Source organism: Nannobrachium achirus (assembly GCF_963921795.1).
Source record: "Nannobrachium achirus genome assembly, chromosome: 7".
In the NCBI taxonomy this organism is placed as follows: domain Eukaryota; kingdom Metazoa; phylum Chordata; class Actinopteri; order Myctophiformes; family Myctophidae; genus Nannobrachium; species Nannobrachium achirus.
Genome location: NC_137816.1, coordinates 68,442,229 through 68,464,374, shown reverse-complemented (window position 1 = coordinate 68,464,374; position 22,146 = coordinate 68,442,229). Strand labels below are relative to the sequence as shown.

At 41.5% G+C, this 22,146-nt stretch overlaps 1 protein-coding gene across 7 annotated transcripts in view; it reads right to left on the bottom strand.

The window, feature by feature from the left end:
* cttn (cortactin) overlaps positions 1-15,448 on the bottom strand; it is a 44,922-nt gene extending 29,474 nt beyond the window's left edge. For all 7 annotated transcript variants that reach the window (XR_013962215.1, XR_013962216.1, XR_013962217.1 and 4 more), the window contains exons 1-6: positions 15,362-15,448; positions 8,286-8,374; positions 5,889-5,962; positions 4,572-4,701; positions 1,628-1,738; positions 514-568 (exon numbers count right to left, since the gene is read on the bottom strand). Coding sequence is in view for 1 of the 7 variants with exons in the window: in XM_080730724.1 (XP_080586850.1) it covers positions 514-568; positions 1,628-1,738; positions 4,572-4,701; positions 5,889-5,962; positions 8,286-8,369 (454 nt within the window). In the remaining 6 variants the exon portion in view is untranslated. The remainder of the gene's footprint in view (positions 1-513; positions 569-1,627; positions 1,739-4,571; positions 4,702-5,888; positions 5,963-8,285; positions 8,375-15,361) is intronic.
* Between the last annotated feature and the right edge of the window lie 6,698 nt (positions 15,449-22,146).

The following is a 22,146-nucleotide window of genomic DNA, read 5'->3' as shown; positions in this document are numbered from 1 at the left end:
GCTACGGTTTAATATAAAACCCTATCAGACGCGTCGACGGCACAGAGACATCAAAGAGTGTAACGTGTGCACGCGTCGTCAGCATCCGGAGTGTTAAAAAAATAGCAGATATAAGTGGTATATAAAAGCACCCCTGATAAAGAAAACCATTGAGCTAATGCTTAGTGACATGGAGGCAAATAACTGGTCATATAGAGGCTAATAACTACTAGTAATACAGGCTAATAACTAGTCATATAGGTTATTAACTAGTAATACAGGCTAATAACTGGTCATATAGGTTATTAACTAGTAATACAGGCTAATAACTAGTCATATAGGTTATTAACTAGTAATACAGGCTAATAACTGGTCATATAGGTTATTAACTAGTAATACAGGCTAATAACTGGTCATATAGGTTATTAACTAGTAATACAGGCTAATAACTGGTCATATAGGTTATTAACTAGTAATACAGGCTAATAACTGGTCATATGGAGCAGGAATAATAATTCATGGATGTGACGTCACCTTTCTGTGAGGCGTGTTTCTCTGTCTTCCCAGCGTACTCGAAGCCAACAGCAGACTGGAATCACACAGAGAGAGATCAATATGAACATCACATTCACATAGAGAGACAGAACAATATGAACATCACATCCACAGATGGACAGTTACAGCAGGCTATCCTGATTCTTATATGACTCTACAGATGTGTAAAAGATTTTACAACCAAAAAGGAAAATGTACCTGTAAGTGTCCTAATAAGAGTCAAGTTTACACATTTAAGAAAATATAACCACCACTATTGTCATTGTATTCATTCAAACAGTCAACAGTGTAGACATGGAACCTTACAGGTCTGTACGGTTACATTCCAAATGAAACCAAATGGACTCAGAGTTATGGGGTTCATTCAAGTGAAAAGGTGTTTTGATTGACTGAAGACTATTAGTTTGCATAGGAAAAGGTACAGTGTCATGACAGTTCACTGGTACAATTTGAGATCCTTTAACCCATTCAGAACTGGTACACTATATTGTGTATCATTATGTTATGCTTTAACTATTGAAAAATAGCAGATATACAAGCTCACAGCGCGGCACCGAGTGCCGCGCTGTGAGCTTGTAGATCTATTTTTGAAAAAAAATTGAACATTAGAATTTTGACCCGATTCTATAAGTGTCTTTTGAATCCTTCTAAGCCAAGGTTTTTTGAAAAACCTATGTTTCTATGTCAGCAATCTGGCCAGCCATCGTCAAAGAAAAGGTCCTTTTCACTTAACTGGAGCTCAGTTAGTCTGTTCTTGAGAGACTACTATGTCAGTGGTTCTCAAACCTTTTCATTTGAAGGACCCCCAAAATGATATGTATTTGGCCACGGAACCCCATCTCAAAATATTTAGTTCCAGGGACCCCCCAGAAGCAAAATTTGAGTTACAAACGTTCACTTTGAAAAATACATATATTCAAAGATATGCACACATTTTCACGACTTTTTCAAAAATAGCAGATCTACAAGCTCGCAGCGGGGCACTCGGTGCCGCGCTGTGAGCTTGTATATCTGCTATTTTTCACCGGTTAAAGCATTCAATAATTCTATGCCCTAAATGGGTTAACTCATCAGTCTAACAGACAGATCGTACCTGGTCCACGCGGTCGGCCTGAACTCCAAACTTCCCCCCGAAGCCCTTGGAGGTGTCAGTCTGGGAGCAATGTTTAGACAGCTTCATCTGGTAGTCATGACCCACTGCAGACTGGTATGGAGACACAGAGAGACATTATACAGACTGGCACAGTGGGCATGGGAGAGAGAGGAACATTCAGTATACAGACTGGCACAGGAGAGAGAGAGAGGGAGGGCTGGACACTTAGGGCCAGAGTTTTGATGTTTTTGATGCCAATGTTTTTTTTTTCAAAATAGTAAAAAAAAGAAAAGAAAAACAACAGGCAAAGACGTTTACGGGTTTAGGCTTCAGCATGGATGAAAATAGGGCCCTTAGAAGATGGAGGTACTGTATTTGGTCATAATAGGATGACTGAGGGAAAAGGTGGAGGTATGTGGTCATAATAGGATGACTGAGGGAAAAGGTGGAGGTATGTGGTCATAATAGGATGACTGAGGGAGAAGGTGGAGGTATGTGGTCATAATAGGATGACTGAGGGAAAAGGTGGAGGTATGTGGTCATAATAGGATGACTCAGGGAGAAGGTGGAGGTATGTGGTCATAATAGGATGACTCAGGGAGAAGGTGGAGGTATGTGGTCATAATAGGATGACTGAGGGAGAAGGTGGAGGTATGTGGTCATAATAGGATGACTCAGGGAGAAGGTGGAGGTATGTGGTCATAATAGGATGACTCAGGGAGAAGGTGGAGGTATGTGGTCATAATAGGATGACTCAGGGAGAAGGTGGAGGTATGTGGTCATAATAGGATGACTGAGGGAAAAGGTGGAGGTATGTGGTCATAATAGGATGACTGAGGGAAAAGGTGGAGGTATGTGGTCATAATAGGATGACTCAGGGAGAAGGTGGAGGTATGTGGTCATAATAGGATGACTCAGGGAGAAGGTGGAGGTATGTGGTCATAATAGGATGACTGAGGGAGAAGGTGGAGGTATGTGGTCATAATAGGATGACTCAGGGAGAAGGTGGAGGTATGTGGTCATAATAGGATGACTCAGGGAGAAGGTGGAGGTATGTGGTCATAATAGGATGACTGAGGGAAAAGGTGGAGGTATGTGGTCATAATAGGATGACTCAGGGAGAAGGTGGAGGTATGTGGTCATAATAGGATGACTCAGGGAGAAGGTGGAGGTATGTGGTCATAATAGGATGACTGAGGGAGAAGGTGGAGGTATGTGGTCATAATAGGATGACTCAGGGAGAAGGTGGAGGTATGTGGTCATAATAGGATGACTCAGGGAAAAGGACTCCCCTGCCCTGCGTAGTGCCATGAGAGGTCAGACATTCTCAGGACTAAACAGGATTGACACGAGTCCAGGACTGAATCACTGAGCTGGACACCTTTAGAGAGGGTGTAGAGTGTAATGGACCAAAGACCCCAATACCTAGAGCAAGACCCCCACACTGATGGGGATAGGGAGGACACACACACACTCTCACGCATGTGCCTGCACAAAGTAAATCAACATCTTATGCAGCGTTTCATAAACTAGCAGATGCTGACTTTGACTCATCACACAGACAGACAGACAGACAGACAGACAGGTCAATACAATGGGAGATAAAACAATGCTTGGTCAACACATTCATGCTGCAATGAATGACAGCTGAGAGAGAGAAAGAGAGGGAGAGAGAGAGAGAGAGAGAGAGATGGATGGATGTTAGAATGACTCATGCTTCACACAGAGACACATAACAGACAAACATCACGTCAGCAGCAGAAACATCAACAATGTGACATAGCTCTGTTTACACAATGCGGAACCCCCTCAACTGTATATATGTTCCCCCTTTTCAACTGTTTTTATTATGTTTTGACACTTGCTTTGGCAATGTAAATGTATGTTTTCTCATGCCAATAAAGCTCCTTTGAATTGAAAATTGTCTCTCTATGGACTTGTCTAGCAGAATGTAAATGGTAAATAGTGCATTTATACAGCGCCTTTAAGGCGCTTTACAGAGAGATTTTGGGCATTACATTCTATAATATTTTATATTAACCAGTAAGACTCCCTAATCGGGAGATAAGCGACCGTAGGTGGCTTATCTCCACAAATAGGGCAAAAATTAGTTTTTCCCAAATCTTCCTGATCCATGTTGATGACATGAGTGTAGACATGCTGTGTAGTGATATTCGTGATTTTAGGGCAAAAACTGTAGGAGCAGTGTCCAAAAATGTGTTTTAAAAATCGGCCTGAAGGTGGCGCTAGAATAGGGCCATGTGAGAAATGAGGGGTGGGGTCTCCGCGTTGCCTTGGCGGACGAATAGGTACCGGCCCCGGCTCTCCCGGACGCTCCTAGCCCGAGTTACGGCATTTTATGTGCGTTGCAGTGGCAGGGGGTCCTCCACTGGGGGCGCCACCACTTTTGCATCCGTTCTGGAGCACCAGGAGTCGGTGGTCCCCAGGAATTCCCCGTGAGCACCTATAATTGTTGTGTGCTCGCGTATGATCTTCTCATTGTTTATCTATCAGAGTAAGTTTATTCTCCTCAAAACGTTGGCACGAGCCTCCCGAAATACAGCACACGAAGAAGAACACAGCCGGCTGGTATCAGTTTAGTTGGCCACGCCCCCCGCAACTTTACCATCAATTTGAACATAAATGGGACCATAATTGCACAAAACGCATATCATGGTGATTGAAAGGCAGTTTTTCACTAGCGACAGGAACCATAAAGTATTTATGACGATGTTTATTAAGGTTAGAAATCAAAGAGGAAAATGATTGGGGTCCAGTGGAGAATAAATCTTTTTGGTACCTCGCGGGGGGAAAACAGCGCAACTAACGGCCAATCATGGGATCTTTCTCTTCCGGGAAAGCTTCATGAATAATCCAGCCAACAACACCCCTGGTTCTATAATAAGTATTGTGGTGTAGTGTTAATGTTAGGCTGAGGTCCCACCTTGTCCATGCGGTCCTGCTGAACTCCAAACTTGCCCCCGTATCCGTGCGAGGCCTTGGGCTGGGTGTCCATCTCTGCCTGCTTCTGGGACGTGTGCTCCGTGGACACATTCTCACGCAGCTGGTGGATGCTGGGGGACAGAGAGACACAGTGGACACAGTGAGACAGAGGACACAGGAGGACACAGTGGACAGGAGCAGAGAGGATGGACACCCATTTAGGGCCTAGAATTATTGAACGCTTTAACCGGTGAAAAATAGCAGATATACAAGCTCACAGCACGGCACCGAGTGCCGCGCTGCAAGCTTGAAAATGTGTGCAAATCTTTGAATATATGTATTTTTCAAAGCGAACGTTTGTAACTCAAATTTTGCTTCTGGGGGGTCCCTGGAACTGTATATTTTGAGATGTGGGTCCGTGGCCAAATAAATATGATTTTGGGGGTCCTTCACATGAAAAGGTTTGAGAACCACTGACATAGTAGTCTCTCAAGAACAGACTAACTGAGCTCCAGTTAAGTGAAAAGGACCTTTTCTTTGACGATGGCTGACCAGATTGCTGACATGGAAACATAGGGTTTTCCAAAAAACCTTAGAAGGATTCAAAAGACACTTATAGAATCAGGTCAAAATTCTAATTTTCAAGATTTTTCAAAAATAGCAGATCTACAAGCTTGCAGCGCGGCACTCGGTGCCGTGCTGTGAGCTTGTATATCTGCTATTTTTCAATAGTTAAAGCATAAAATAATGATACACAATAATGTGTACCCGTTCTGAATGGGTTAAAGAGGCTATGCCATCCAAAAAAAAAAACATTTAGGTTTTTTTTCCACACAAACTAATTTCACCCATTTCTTTACACCTGTGGTTTCACTATAAGGATGATTCAGAGTTCCAGAACAGTTTACTCCAGGGGTCAGCAACCTTGTTGAAATGAAGCGTCATGTTTTTATTTTCTAGATAGTCAGTTTGTCGCGTCATTGTCAACATACATTTAATGACACCCCATCAAATATTCAGACATATTTTGATTGTCAGGAGGACATTGTTATAATGATCATTAGACTCAATTAGCAATAACCCACCCATCTCCCCGACTCCCTCCCCATGTCAAAGTTCAGAATCTTAATGAATGTAGAATTATATGCAAGATGTAATTTGCTGCAAATTAGGTGACTTCATTTAATTGACCACGTTTTAAAACAATATTTGATTTTAGAATCCTCTCTCTCTCTCTTCTGCCAGTGTGCCAGTGATCACCCTCTCCTGTGCCAATGTTGGCACCGTGCCTAAGGTTGCCTAGCCCTGGTTTACTCACTTGATGTGCTCCTGATGTCCGGAGCCGGCCACCGTCTTAGCCCCCCATCGCTGCTCCTTCTCTGTTATATCATTCTGCAGGAACCAGGAGATACAAGAACCATGAAAAATGGACAACGATAGAGGGAATCTCCACAAGCCTTAAAGGAGAGCAAATCCTTAGCCTCCTTCAAAATCGGTATGAAAAGTCACCTTCAGGCGGCTGCTACCCGTGACTTGAAAATACATTTCTGCCTTTGTATTTGATGTTAGTACTTTATCTAGACTAGGATAATATCAATTTCAAAAGCAGAAAAAGCATAACATCAAATACAAAGGCAGAAAAAGCATTATGTTCTATCTGTCTGTCTTTCAATGTTATATGAGTTACTTAAAGTGTGGTTCCTGTGGAAATAAGCCTTGGCTTTCTAGGATCTCCTTTTTGTTGACCTTGTACCAGTGATTTGTACCGTCATGAAACTGTACTTTTTTCTATTGCAAACTTCTAATAAATTCTTCAATCAATCAATCAATCAATCAATCAATCAATCAAATGCGAGTGACATTATCATCATACCCGGAAGTTATGTGGGAACACCTCCTGAATGTCAAAAAACTATTGTCTGGCCATGACAGCCCATACATCCAAACAGAAAAGTCCTATCTGATTGAATTAAACAACGTTAAACTCACTTTGCCACTCACTTTATACATGCGCATACCCTCTATAGACCAGGATATACCACACCACGTATAGCCTTGTTCACCAAGACATTCACCAGTAAAAACACATTGACTTGAGTAGGACTTCTGACGTAAAAAACATACTTCTAGCGTTCCGTTTTGGTGTGTGCCAATAAATAAGTGGACATGTGAGTACTTTGTCCTCCTGATTTTCATTTTTGGATGTGCTACCTTTTTGGAATTCAATTCCTACTTTTTATGTAAAAAATACTTATTTGGGATGTTCCTTTTAGGCAGGGTGTTTAACTGTACTTGTACTGTACTACATTTGTTATTGTATTGACTATACTTGTACTGTTCTCCATTTTTGTCTAATAAAACAATCAATCAATCAAAGACACAGTCTCTCTTTTGCAGGTAAACTCTGGCCAAGACGCAGGAGATTTCACAAGTTCCGTGGACATCACAGGACAAAACCATTTACCAGTAAGACTCCCTAATCGGGAGATAAGCGACCGTCACCTCGCATACACACACTTTAGAAGGCAATCGTAGCCAATCGGGAGGGAATATGGGAAATGGGACAGATCCATGTTGATGATATGACTTTAGAGATAATGTGTGCAAAATCTGTAGGGGCAGTGTTCATTTTTTTTTTTTTTTTTTTTTTGCAAGAATCTGCCTCATGGTGGCGCTAGAAGAGGGCCATGTGAGAAATGAGGGGTGGAGGTTGTGGATTGGCAGTCAAGGAGTGTGTGTGCAAAGTTTGGCATGGATAGGGGCAACGGTGGTGGAGATGTGAGAAGGGGAAAAGTATGATGTGACATGTGACAGACTGACTGACAGCCGGTGGAGGTATTGATAGTAACTGTGTCAGGTCGCAGCAATTCACAATGTAGGCATTTAGCAAACACTCTTAATGCAGAGCGACTTACAGTAACTAATGAACCTGTCACCTGTCTACATAACATGCTCTCTAAATGTCATTTTAGCCTTTGTTAAGTCATCAAGGCTAGGTACAGTGCCAGGGTAAGGAGTACAGGCTGAGGTGAGTCTTCAGACTAGAACACCAGTAAGACTCCCTAATCGGGAGATAAGCGACCGTCAGGTCGCAGCGTGATTTTAGGCCAAAATGTGTAGGAGCAGTGTCCAAAAATGTGTTAGAAAAATTCTGCCTGACGGTGGCGCTATATGGGACAGATCCATGTTGATGAGATGAGTGTAGACATACTGTGTACCGATTTGCGTGATTTTAGGGCAACAATTGTAGGAGCAATGTCCAAAAAATGTGTTTTGCAAGAATCGGCCTCATGGTGGCGCTAGAAGAGGGCCATGTGAGAATTGATGTCGGTGGAGGTTTTGATAGTAAGTAAGATGGTAAGATAGTAACAACAGACACACAGTAGTAAAAGCACCCTGGCAGCTGAAATCATAACATATTAAAAACAACAAAGACACAAGATCATCAGTGGTGAACAAGAGACACGTTGTGATGGAGGAAGGAGACATGAGGCTCTATGTTCATCCATACGTTATCCCTAAACTTTGAAAACCACTTTGAAAAACATTTTTAATAGTAAGAAAAGGCAAAGTAGTTTAGGGATAAGGGTTAAGGCACGGGCGGAAATATGGCTCATGATGTCTGAGGTGTGATCACAGACATCATGATGGACAGACATCATGATGGACAGACATGATGGACAGACATCATGATGGACAGACATCAGACACGTACCTCAAAGTCAGGGTCCGTCTCCCAGTCGTCTCCTCCATCGTCCACCGCCACCGAGACAGACTGTCCTGCTGCTGCCTTCCACATGGTACCTGAGAACAAGCACGCACGCACGCACGCACGCGCACACACACACACACACACACACACACACACACACACACACACACACACACACACACACACACACACACACACACACACACACACACACACACACACACACACACACACACACACACACACACACACACACACACACACACACATAAATAGTAGCGAAGCCATCGATGTGTGAGGAATGCTCAGGAACACCTAGGACTATTATGACATGTTGTAACATGTTATGTCACTCAAATAATTGTGATTAACGATTTAATTTAATTGTTTTTGTCGTTGACAATTACATTTCTGTTTGGCTTTTAGGCTTTGAAGTTGCACATGGCAGATATGACACATAACCTCAATAATATACAAAGAAATTACCAACATATTTGATGACTTAGCTGAAAAGGTGGAGGTGTGGAAATAGCTGATCTACAAGCTCACAACACGTTGGAATGCAATGCAGCGCGTTGTGAGCTTGTAGATCTGCTATTTCCACTAGTTTCGAAAATGTTATGAACATTTTTCAACATGTTAACGATTATGACTAATTCTGCTTGTAGATCTGCCATTTTCACTAGTTTGGGTCTTGGGCGATTGTCTGGTTTCTCTTTTGCGCCACAGTCTAAAACGTTTTGGAACCACAGGTTTAAACTCCTAACCTTTTCTGAGGGAACATCTAAGGCTGACCTCCTGGTAAATATACTATCAGCAGACTGCAGTGCTCTGATGTGTACACTGCACTGCACTGTACAGTAAGTGGAAGCTCTTTATTTTGGAGCGTTTCCATGAGCTTCAGCTCTGCTGTGGAACAAGAAACAACACGACTGTACCGATCTGATCCCTCAGCCCTGACTCAGCACTGAGAGAGAGAGACAGAGAGAGAGAGAGAGAGAGAGAGAGAGAGAGAGAGAGAGAGAGAGAGAGAGAGAGAGAGAGAGAGAGAGGACGGATGAGAGACATCTGGTCTCCATTAAAACACATTACAACAACAGTAGAGTCACAGACGTGGCTTCATTCATTCATTTGATCCTGGACTTCAAACTGTACAGTTCACCTCACACACACTGAACATAACACTAAACCTAACCTTAACCCTTACTCACAAACACTGAACCTAGCCTTAAACCTGGGACCGTACCTATGTTCCCCAGGTTCAATGTTCCCCACTTACCCCCACAAAAAAGGTTCTATGTTCCCTGCTCATCCAAAAATGCAGGAAACATTCATTTCAAATTATTAATAACAACTCTAAATACACACAGCAGAACATCATGAGGAGAAAATATGAATGCTAGTGGGACAGGGGGGCATTAGGGACATCTGGGCACCATATTTTTGTTATGTCTGGGCATCTGGACGAGTGGGCACCTGGACATCTGGGCACTAGGGACATCTGGGTACTAGGGACATGTGTGCACCTGGACATCTGGGTACTAGGGACATCTGGGCACTAGGGACATGTGTGCATTTAGACGAGTGGGCACCTAAATTAAGATTGACCACGAGTGCCCAGCTGTCCCACCATTTCCTGCATATGAGTTGGGAACATATGTAGGCTATACCTTTTTTTGGGTGGGCGGGGAACACAGAACCTTTTTTTGGGAGAGGGTGGGTGGGGAACATAGAACCTGGGGAACATAGAACCCTTTTGAGGGGGAAGTGGGGAACATAGAACCTGGGGAACATAGAACCCTTTTGAGGGGGAAGTGGGGAACATAGAACCTGGGGAACATAGAACCCTTTTGAGGGGGAAGTGGGGAACATAGAACCTGGGGTACATAAGGTGGACCCCCTCACGAACACTATGCTTAATCCTAACCTTAACCTCACAAACACTGTACCTACTGTAGCCTTAAAGGAGTAGTTCACCCCCAAAATGACTTTTTTTCTATTGATTACTCATGCCATGGAGAGTAGAGTTCAATAATATGTTTTGGTTTTTGTCACATTCCTAAGACAAAAATTTGATTCGAGTAAATTTACCCCCATTGATTCTGGATGGTGACCCGTTTCGAAACGGGTCCCCATCCGGAATGAATGGGGGTAAATTTATTGTTATCACATTTTTGTCTTAGGAATGCGACACAAAAATACGTCTCTGTGGGGTTAGTAATCGATAGTAAGAAAAAAAATCATTTTAGGGGTGAACTCCTTTAACCTCTCAAACACTAAGCCTAAACCTAACCTCTAAACCACTTCCACCAGGGCCAAACACCTGGGAAAGAGAGAGTCCCAGGACAGGACAGGACAGGAGCAGAGTGTCAGTCACATCCCAGCCACACCCATCTGATCCTTATAAATACAGTGTATTCCACAGCTTCTGAGACTAACCGGGGTCCCTTGGTTTCACATGATGGAACCAAATGGACCCTCTGGGGTCCCTGGGCCATCTGGATCCCACACTGGGACCCTCACAACTCTGTAACTCTGAGAGTGTACAAATGGAACACAACCACCCTAAGGACTATAAACCATGGATTGACATCTAGAGCTACTGCACATACAGTATGAAACATCTAGACCTACTGCACATACAGTATGAAACATCTAGACCTACTGCACATACAGTATGAAACATCTAGACCTACTGCACATACAGTATGAAACATCTAGACCTACTGCACATACAGTATGAAACATCTAGACCTACTGCACATACAGTATGAAACATCTAGACCTGCTGCACATACAGTATGAAACATCTAGAGCTACTGCACATACAGTATGAAACATCTAGACCTACTGTACATACAGTATGAAACATCTAGAGCTACTGCACATACAGTATGAAACATCTAGAGCTACTGCACATACAGTATGAAACATCTAGAGCTACTGCACATACAGTATGAAACATCTAGAGCTACTGCACATACAGTATGAAACATCTAGACCTGCTGCACATACAGTATGAAACATCTAGACCTGCTGCACATACAGTATGAAACATCTAGACCTGCTGCACATACAGTATGAAACATCTAGACCTGCTGCACATACAGTATGAAACATCTAGACCTGCTGCACATACAGTATGAAACATCTAGACCTGCTGCACATACAGTATGAAACATCTAGACCTGCTGCACATACAGTATGAAACATCTAGACCTGCTGCACATACAGTATGAAACATCTAGACCTACTGCACATACAGTATGAAACATCTAGACCTACTGTACATACAGTATGAAACATCTAGACCTACTGCACATACAGTATGAAACATCTAGACCTACTGCACATACAGTATGAAACATCTAGACCTACTGTACATACAGTATGAAACATCTAGACCTACTGCACATACAGTATGAAACATCTAGACCTACTGCACATACAGTATGAAACATCTAGACCTACTGTACATACAGTATGAAACATCTAGACCTACTGTACATACAGTATGAAACATCTAGACCTACTGCACATACAGTATGAAACATCTAGACCTACTGCACATACAGTATGAAACATCTAGACCTACTGCACATACAGTATGAAACATCTAGACCTACTGCACATACAGTATGAAACATCTAGACCTACTGCACATACAGTATGAAACATCTAGACCTGCTGCACATACAGTATGAAACATCTAGACCTGCTGCACATACAGTATGAAACATCTAGACCTGCTGCACATACAGTATGAAACATCTAGACCTGCTGCACATACAGTATGAAACATCTAGACCTACTGCACATACAGTATGAAACATCTAGACCTACTGCACATACAGTATGAAACATCTAGACCTGCTGCACATACAGTATGAAACATCTAGACCTACTGCACATACAGTATGAAACATCTAGACCTGCTGCACATACAGTATGAAACATCTAGACCTGCTGCACATACAGTATGAAACATCTAGACCTACTGCACATACAGTATGAAACATCTAGACCTACTGCACATACAGTATGAAACATCTAGACCTGCTGCACATACAGTATGAAACATCTAGACCTGCTGCACATACAGTATGAAACATCTAGACCTGCTGCACATACAGTATGAAACATCTAGACCTACTGCACATACAGTATGAAACATCTAGACCTACTGCACATACAGTATGAAACATCTAGACCTACTGCACATACAGTATGAAACATCTAGACCTACTGCACATACAGTATGAAACATCTAGACCTACTGCACATACAGTATGAAACATCTAGACCTACTGCACATACAGTATGAAACATCTAGACCTACTGTACATACAGTATGAAACATCTAGACCTACTGTACATACAGTATGAAACATCTAGACCTACTGCACATACAGTATGAAACATCTAGACCTACTGCACATACAGTATGAAACATCTAGACCTACTGCACATACAGTATGAAACATCTAGACCTACTGCACATACAGTATGAAACATCTAGACCTACTGCACATACAGTATGAAACATCTAGACCTGCTGCACATACAGTATGAAACATCTAGACCTACTGCACATACAGTATGAAACATCTAGACCTGCTGCACATACAGTATGAAACATCTAGACCTACTGCACATACAGTATGAAACATCTAGACCTACTGCACATACAGTATGAAACATCTAGACCTGCTGCACATACAGTATGAAACATCTAGACCTACTGTACATACAGTATGAAACATCTAGACCTACTGCACATACAGTATGAAACATCTAGACCTACTGCACATACAGTATGAAACATCTAGACCTACTGCACATACAGTATGAAACATCTAGACCTACTGCACATACAGTATGAAACATCTAGACCTACTGCACATACAGTATGAAACATCTAGACCTGCTGCACATACAGTATGAAACATCTAGACCTACTGCACATACAGTATGAAACATCTAGACCTACTGCACATACAGTATGAAACATCTAGACCTACTGCACATACAGTATGAAACATCTAGACCTACTGCACATACAGTATGAAACATCTAGACCTACTGCACATACAGTATGAAACATCTAGACCTACTGCACATACAGTATGAAACATCTAGACCTACTGCACATACAGTATGAAACATCTAGACCTGCTGCACATACAGTATGAAACATCTAGACCTACTGCACATACAGTATGAAACATCTAGACCTACTGTACATACAGTATGAAACATCTAGACCTACTGTACATACAGTATGAAACATCTAGACCTACTGCACATACAGTATAAACAGAGCTGATACCTTTAAATGCATTTGTTTCTGAATACTGTTTAAATCAGAGAAAATAAATGCTGCTATTTGTTCCAAAAGCTTTATACCCTGTATGTGTATAAATGTATGTGTATGTATAAAATGACACAATGCCACATAGCTCTGTTTACACAATACTGCTGTACCCCCTCCAACTGTATATGTTCCCCATTTTCAACTGTTTTTATTATGTTATGACACTTGCTTTGGCAATGTAAACGTATGTTTTCTCATGCCAATGAAGCTCCTTTGAATTGTGAAATGGAACACTCAGATTAGGCGGTCCTTGAATAATTGATAAACACTGTTGTAATCATCAACAATTAGTTTTCTTTTGTCCAAGATGTTTGTATAGAATTAAACATATAAGGTGTCTGTCTGTCTGTCTGTCTGTCTGTCTGTCTGTCTGTCTGTCTGTCTGTCTGTCTGTCTGTCTGTCACAGCCAGTGGTGGATAGGGCTAAAGTGGTTCATGTATGTTTTATAATATTATAAGTTATATCTGCAAAGTAACTAAAAGTTTTCAAATAAATGTAGTGGAGTAAAAGTACAATATTTGCATCCGAGATGCAGTGGAGTAGAAGTAAAAGTATTGGAAATACTCAAGTAACACCTCAAAATCGTTCTTAAGTACAGTACTTGAGTAAATGTACTTAGTTACTTTACAGCCCATATTAACATAAGTGCAGATTGCATCCACGCCCAGAATCCCAGAACATCACTTCATTTCCGTGTTGGTTAAATAAAATAAAATAAAATGTCCTCAGTTAAAGCTAGAACAAACACTGACTGATTAATAACTAATAAATCATTATCATGATGATTAAACTATGCTTGTTTGAAGTATGGCAGGAATTAAACAGTAAAAACCTGTCTGAATTCTGCAGTGGAAAACCCTCAGATAATTCCATGTGTTTTAGCATCATTATAGATGTATTATACATATTATTATACACATATTAGGAGGTCTTCACATGTTTAATGTTCTTTATTAAATAGCGCAGGAGGAAACATTAAAATAAATCCTTTATAAGGAGTTTTTCCTGGTATTTCCTGCTCCTGGTTTAGCTAGCTCTGGAAGCTAGCAGCTTTTTTCCCTAGCCCTGAAACAAGACGGTCCCGTCGTGGATCCACCTCAACCTGCTGTGCGGCAGTTTATACAATTCACAACGTACGGCTAAACAAACGTTCACATTTTTAAAAATAAAGTTCTTACTGAAGGCTCAAGGATGTCACAATGTTGTACGCTTAAGCAGAATTACCCCTATCTTCCGTGTTGTTAAATAAAAAGCATTTTAATCCGATCAGCGGCCATTCTCAATAGACTTTCAACTACGCGACCCCCATCGGTTGGGGAGGTGTACTGCACTCTGATACATTCAAACATTCAAAGAAAATTACGACTGATCAGATTAAAATGCTTCTATTAAACACTAAAAGAAGATACAGGTAATTCTGCTTGAACGTAACATATTATTACATCTGTGAGCCTTCAATAAGCACTTTATTCTTGAAATGTGAACGTTTTTGTAGATTTACGTCTAAAGTGCTCCACACCAGATTGAATCTCATCCATGACGGTAGTGATATAAGACCGTCACATTAAAGCTAGCAGCCTTTTTTCCCCATTCTTTCTCTCCCTGTTTGGAATAACATACAGACTCACTGCGGGTTGCTATGTTTCATTTCTAATAGTTATGAATTAATAACAGTATAATAATGATTTATTCTTATATTCTTACCGTTGACAGAAAGACAGAGTCCAGAAGGTTGAGGTTAAAATAATGTCCAGAGCAAAAAGAGATGCTGCTTCCTACAGGAACGTTGCTTCCGGTGTGTTGTGGCCACAGATGTTACCCCGTCATAATGTGCTCCCCTTCCCATTGGGTTACGCTAGTCTGGGATCACTTCACTTTTCGTGTTTGTAACCGGTCTGGAGCGGAAACCACAAAACGTCATGTTGTAGTAAAAAGGACTACAAATTAGCCGGAAAGATCAAACCGGATTCAGTTTTAACCCAAAATATTCCCCTGCGCTCAAGGACACACTTTTAGGGCCTACCTAATAAACTCCTTGATGCGGAGTTGTTTTGCTTTTGAAAAAAATCGTTTGGTATATGCATATTTTAGTCCAACTCGTAGCGACTGGAAAGACTACACTCGGCTACTCGAGCATTTTAATAGAGATTGGGGAAACAAACGGAGGGAACCAAATCAAAGCGACGCCGCTTCTTCTAGAGGTTTCCGCGCATTAGGCGGAAACCAAACGGCCTGTTGTGAACGAACACCAGGCTTTTTCTCAGAAAGCCTGGTGGGCGAGGTTAGGGTTACGCTGGTCAACGGGTCTGACAGGTTGGGTTTCCCTGTCGTAAAGTGTTCCCCCATCCTCCTGTTTTATTATTATGCATTATATATGGTATAACAGGTCTGACAGGGAGTGTGTGTGTGTGTGTGTGTGTGTGTGTGTGTGTGTGTGTGTGTGTGTGTGTGTGTGTGTGTGTGTGTGTGTGTGTGTGTCATGCTCCAATATTATGCATAATATGGGCCAACAAGTCTGACAAATTATGTCCCTGTCAAAAAAAGAATATTACATTTATATTGTTTACCTTCTTTTTTTTTTTTGCTTCTTTTTTTTGCTTCATATTCATGGGTTGCATTTGTAGTCCTAAATCGGCCATATTTAGGACCAACACAGGTGTTCAATTTGTCTGATTGGTATAGAACCAATGTTCTACGTTAATCAAAACACCTGTGTTGGTCCTCAAAATGGCTGGTGTAGAACTACAAATGCAACCCATGAATATGAAGCAAATTGTTAGAAATTGATAAAACTGCCATTTTAGCAATATTTAAACATTAATTGATAAATATGCAAAACAGTAGCTGTGTTAAATCTGCATGGTTTAAAACCATGGCTGACTTCCTTGTTGTGAACATTATGACCTATGAGTCTGGCAGGGAACACATTATGATAGGTAACACATTATGATAGCACACATTCTGATAGCTGTATGATAGGGAACACATTCTGATAGGTAATGCTGTATGATAGGTAACACTTTATGATAGGTAATGCTGTATGATAGGTAACACTTTATGATAGGTAACACTTTATGATAGGGAACACATTCTGATAGGTAATGCTGTATGATAGGTAACACTTTATGATAGGTAATGCTGTATGATAGGTAACACTTTATGATAGGTAACACTTTATGATAGGGAACACATTCTGATAGGTAATGCTGTATGATAGGTAACACTTTATGATAGGGAACACATTCTGATAGGTAACACATTCTGATAGTTAACCCATTCTGACAGGGAACACATTATGACAGGGAACACATTATGACAGGGAACACATTCTGACAGGTAACACATTCTGACAGGTAACACATTCTGACAGGGAACACATTCTGACAGGGAACACATTCTGACAGGGAACACATTATGACAGGGAACACATTATGACAGGGAACACATTCTGACAGGGAACACATTATGATAGGGAACACATTATGACAGGGAACACATTCTGATAGGGAACACATTCTGACAGGGAACACATTATGACAGGGAACACATTATGACAGGGAACACATTCTGATAGGGAACACATTCTGATAGGGAACACATTATGACAGGGAACACATTCTGATAGGGAACACATTATGACAGGGAACACATTATGACAGGGAACACATTATGACAGGGAACACATTATGACAGGGAACACATTATGACAGGGAACACATTATGACAGGGAACACATTATGACAGGGAACACATTATGACAGGGAACACATTATGACAGGGAACACATTATGACAGGGAACACATTATGACAGGGAACACATTCTGATAGGGAACACATTCTGATAGGGAACACATTCTGACAGGGAACACATTATGACAGGGAACACATTCTGATAGGGAACACATTCTGATAGGGAACACATTATGACAGGGAACACATTCTGATAGGGAACACATTATGACAGGGAACACATTATGACAGGGAACACATTCTGATAGGGAACACATTATGACAGGGAACACATTCTGATAGGGAACACATTATGACAGGGAACACATTCTGACAGGGAACACATTATGACAGGGAACACATTATGACAGGGAACACATTATGACAGGGAACACATTATGACAGGGAACACATTCTGATAGGGAACACATTATGATAGGGAACACATTCTGATAGGGAACACATTATGATAGGGAACACATTCTGATAGGGAACACATTATGACAGGGAACACATTCTGATAGGGAACACATTATGATAGGGAACACATTCTGATAGGGAACACATTCTGATAGGGAACACATTATGACAGGGAACACATTATGACAGGGAACACATTATGACAGGGAACACATTATGACAGGGAACACATTCTGATAGGGAACACATTCTGATAGGGAACACATTATGACAGGGAACACATTATGACAGGGAACACATTATGACAGGGAACACATTATGACAGGGAACACATTCTGATAGGGAACACATTATGACAGGGAACACATTATGATAGGGAACACATTATGACAGGGAACACATTATGATAGGGAACACATTCTGATAGGGAACACATTCTGATAGGGAACACATTATGACAGGGAACACATTATGATAGGGAACACATTCTGATAGGGAACACATTCTGATAGGGAACACATTATGACAGGGAACACATTATGACAGGGAACACATTCTGACAGGGAACACATTATGACAGGGAACACATTCTGACAGGGAACACATTATGATAGGGAACACATTATGATAGGGAACACATTATGACAGGGAACACATTATGACAGGGAACACATTATGATAGGGAACACATTATGACAGGGAACACATTATGACAGGGAACACATTATGATAGGGAACACATTATGACAGGGAACACATTATGATAGGGAACACATTATGATAGGGAACACATTATGACAGGGAACACATTATGACAGGGAACACATTATGATAGGGAACACATTATGACAGGGAACACATTATGATAGGGAACACATTATGACAGGGAACACATTCTGATAGGGAACACATTATGACAGGGAACACATTCTGATAGGGAACACATTCTGACAGGGAACACATTCTGATAGGGAACACATTATGACAGGGAACACATTATGATAGGGAACACATTATGACAGGGAACACATTCTGATAGGGAACACATTATGACAGGGAACACATTATGACAGGGAACACATTCTGATAGGGAACACATTCTGATAGGGAACACATTCTGATAGGGAACACATTATGACAGGGAACACATTCTGATAGGGAACACATTATGACAGGGAACACATTATGACAGGGAACACATTCTGATAGGGAACACATTCTGATAGGGAACACATTCTGATAGGGAACACATTATGACAGGGAACACATTATGACAGGGAACACATTATGACAGGGAACACATTATGACAGGGAACACATTATGACAGGGAACACATTATGATAGGGAACACATTATGATAGGGAACACATTATGACAGGGAACACATTATGATAGGGAACACATTATGATAGGGAACACATTATGACAGGGAACACATTATGATAGGGAACACATTATGACAGGGAACACATTATGATAGGGAACACATTATGACAGGGAACACATTCTGATAGGGAACACATTATGACAGGGAACACATTATGACAGGGAACACATTATGACAGGGAACACATTATGACAGGGAACACATTATGATAGGGAACACATTATGATAGGGAACACATTATGACAGGGAACACATTATGATAGGGAACACATTATGATAGGGAACACATTATGACAGGGAACACATTATGATAGGGAACACATTATGACAGGGAACACATTATGATAGGGAACACATTATGACAGGGAACACATTCTGATAGGGAACACATTCTGATAGGGAACACATTATGACAGGGAACACATTATGACAGGGAACACATTATGACAGGGAACACATTATGACAGGGAACACATTATGACAGGGAACACATTATGATAGGGAACACATTATGATAGGGAACACATTATGACAGGGAACACATTATGATAGGGAACACATTATGATAGGGAACACATTATGACAGGGAACACATTATGATAGGGAACACATTATGACAGGGAACACATTATGACAGGGAACACATTCTGATAGGGAACACATTCTGATAGGGAACACATTATGACAGGGAACACATTCTGATAGGGAACACATTCTGACAGGGAACACATTCTGATAGGGAACACATTCTGACAGGGAACACATTCTGATAGGGAACACATTCTGACAGGGAACACATTATGACAGGGAACAACACATTCTGATAGGGAACACTTTATGATCAATAACACATTCTGACAGGGAACAACACATTAGGTAACACATTATGACAGGGAACACATTCTGATAGGGAACACATTCTGACAGGGAACACATTCTGATAGGGAACACATTATGATAGGGAACACATTCTGATAGGGAACACATTCTGATAGGGAACACATTCTGATAGGGAACACATTCTGATAGGGAACACATTCTGACAGGGAACACATTCTGATAGGGAACACATTCTGACAGGGAACACATTCTGATAGGGAACACATTCTGATAGGGAACACATTCTGATAGGGAACACATTATGACAGGGAACACATTATGACAGGGAACACATTCTGATAGGGAACACATTCTGATAGGGAACACATTCTGACAGGGAACACATTAATGACCATTATGACAGGGAACAACACATTCTGATAGGGAACACTTTATGATCAATAACACATTCTGACAGGGAACACATTCTGATAGGGAACAACACATTAGGTAACACATTATGACAGGGAACACATTCTGACAGGTAACACATTCTGACAGGGAACAACACATTAGGTAACACATTATGACAGGGAACACATTCTGACAGCCAGTGACAGGTAACACATAGGACACATTCTGACGGGGAACACATTATGATAGGTAACGCTTTATGATAGGTAACACATTATGATAGGACACATTCTGACGGGGAACACGTTATGATAGGTAACACTACCTGGCACTCCCACTAGCCGACCCAAAATCCTATAATAAATAATCAAATATGATAGCAATCAAATTATTAAATAAACACACATTTGGAACCCTGAACGCGATATCTACTTCTAATTATCTTTATACTGATATGAAATAGGACAGCATCTGGTCAAAATGTCCATAGACACATTTGTCAGCATACTACATAGTATCGGAATAAACATAAAAAAGAAATAGCTCTATATTGTGACAGTAATTATTGCTATAGGCTAGTTGTTAAATGTATTAATTTATTCGGGTCACTGGTAAAAGTGTTTTATTTTATTTTTAAGGTGAGCTGTCAATCTTTCTCTGTGCTAGGCCGATGGTCAGGACAGAATCTCTGCCCTGACTGTCTTATGGGACTGTTATGGCAGCACTAGGAGGCTGAAATACATTTGGGACTCCATCCATCCATCTTCAACCGCTTATCTGGAATCAGGTTGCGGGGGTAACAGTTCCAACTGAGATTTTGAGAGTTCCTTATCCTGAGCAACGTTATACACTTCCCCCTCGGGGAGCCCCAGGTGTTCCTTATCCTGAGCAACGTTATACACTTCCCCCTCGGGGAGCCCCAGGTGTTCCTTATCCTGAGCAACGTTATACACTTCCCCCTCGGGGAGCCCCAGGTGTTCCTTATCCTGAGCAACGTTATACACTTCCCCCTCGGGGAGCCCCAGGTGTTCCTTATCCTGAGCAACGTTATACACTTCCCCCTCGGGGAGCCCCAGGTGTTCCTTATCCTGAGCAACGTTATACACTTCCCCCTCGGGGAGCCCCAGGTGTTCCTTATCCTGAGCAACGTTATACACTACCCCCTCGGGGAGCCCCAGGTGTTCCTTATCCTGAGCAACGTTATACACTACCCCCTCGGGGAGCCCCAGGTGTTCCTTATCCTGAGCAACGTTATACACTTCCCCCTCGGGGAGCCCCAGGTGTTCCCAGGCCAGTGTGGTCTTTGGTCTGCCATGCAGTGGCGTCAGTTCAGAAACAGCTAAGGTATGGCGCGTGTGCAAGACACCATACCTTAGCAACATGCATGATACATTTATTTTAAGAAGTACATTTTATTTGTTTCCCCCCGTTTCTACAGTTTCTTGGGCTGGATATGGCAGCCTGGAACGGTTGTTCAAGTGCAGCTAAACTTGGCATGTTAGTAAACGTGCCACAATTAACAATAATGCATTGCACCTGTGCAGCTGACCTGCGGAACCTGGGAATATACCATGCTGTCAAAATGGGGAGAATACAAGTGTGGAGGATGAAAAAGTAAAGTGACCATTGTTAGATTTTGCATTTGTAGTTATTTTACTGCATAATAACCAGCACAGATAGACAAAGAGACATTCATGGATGTATATTTAAAAGTAACT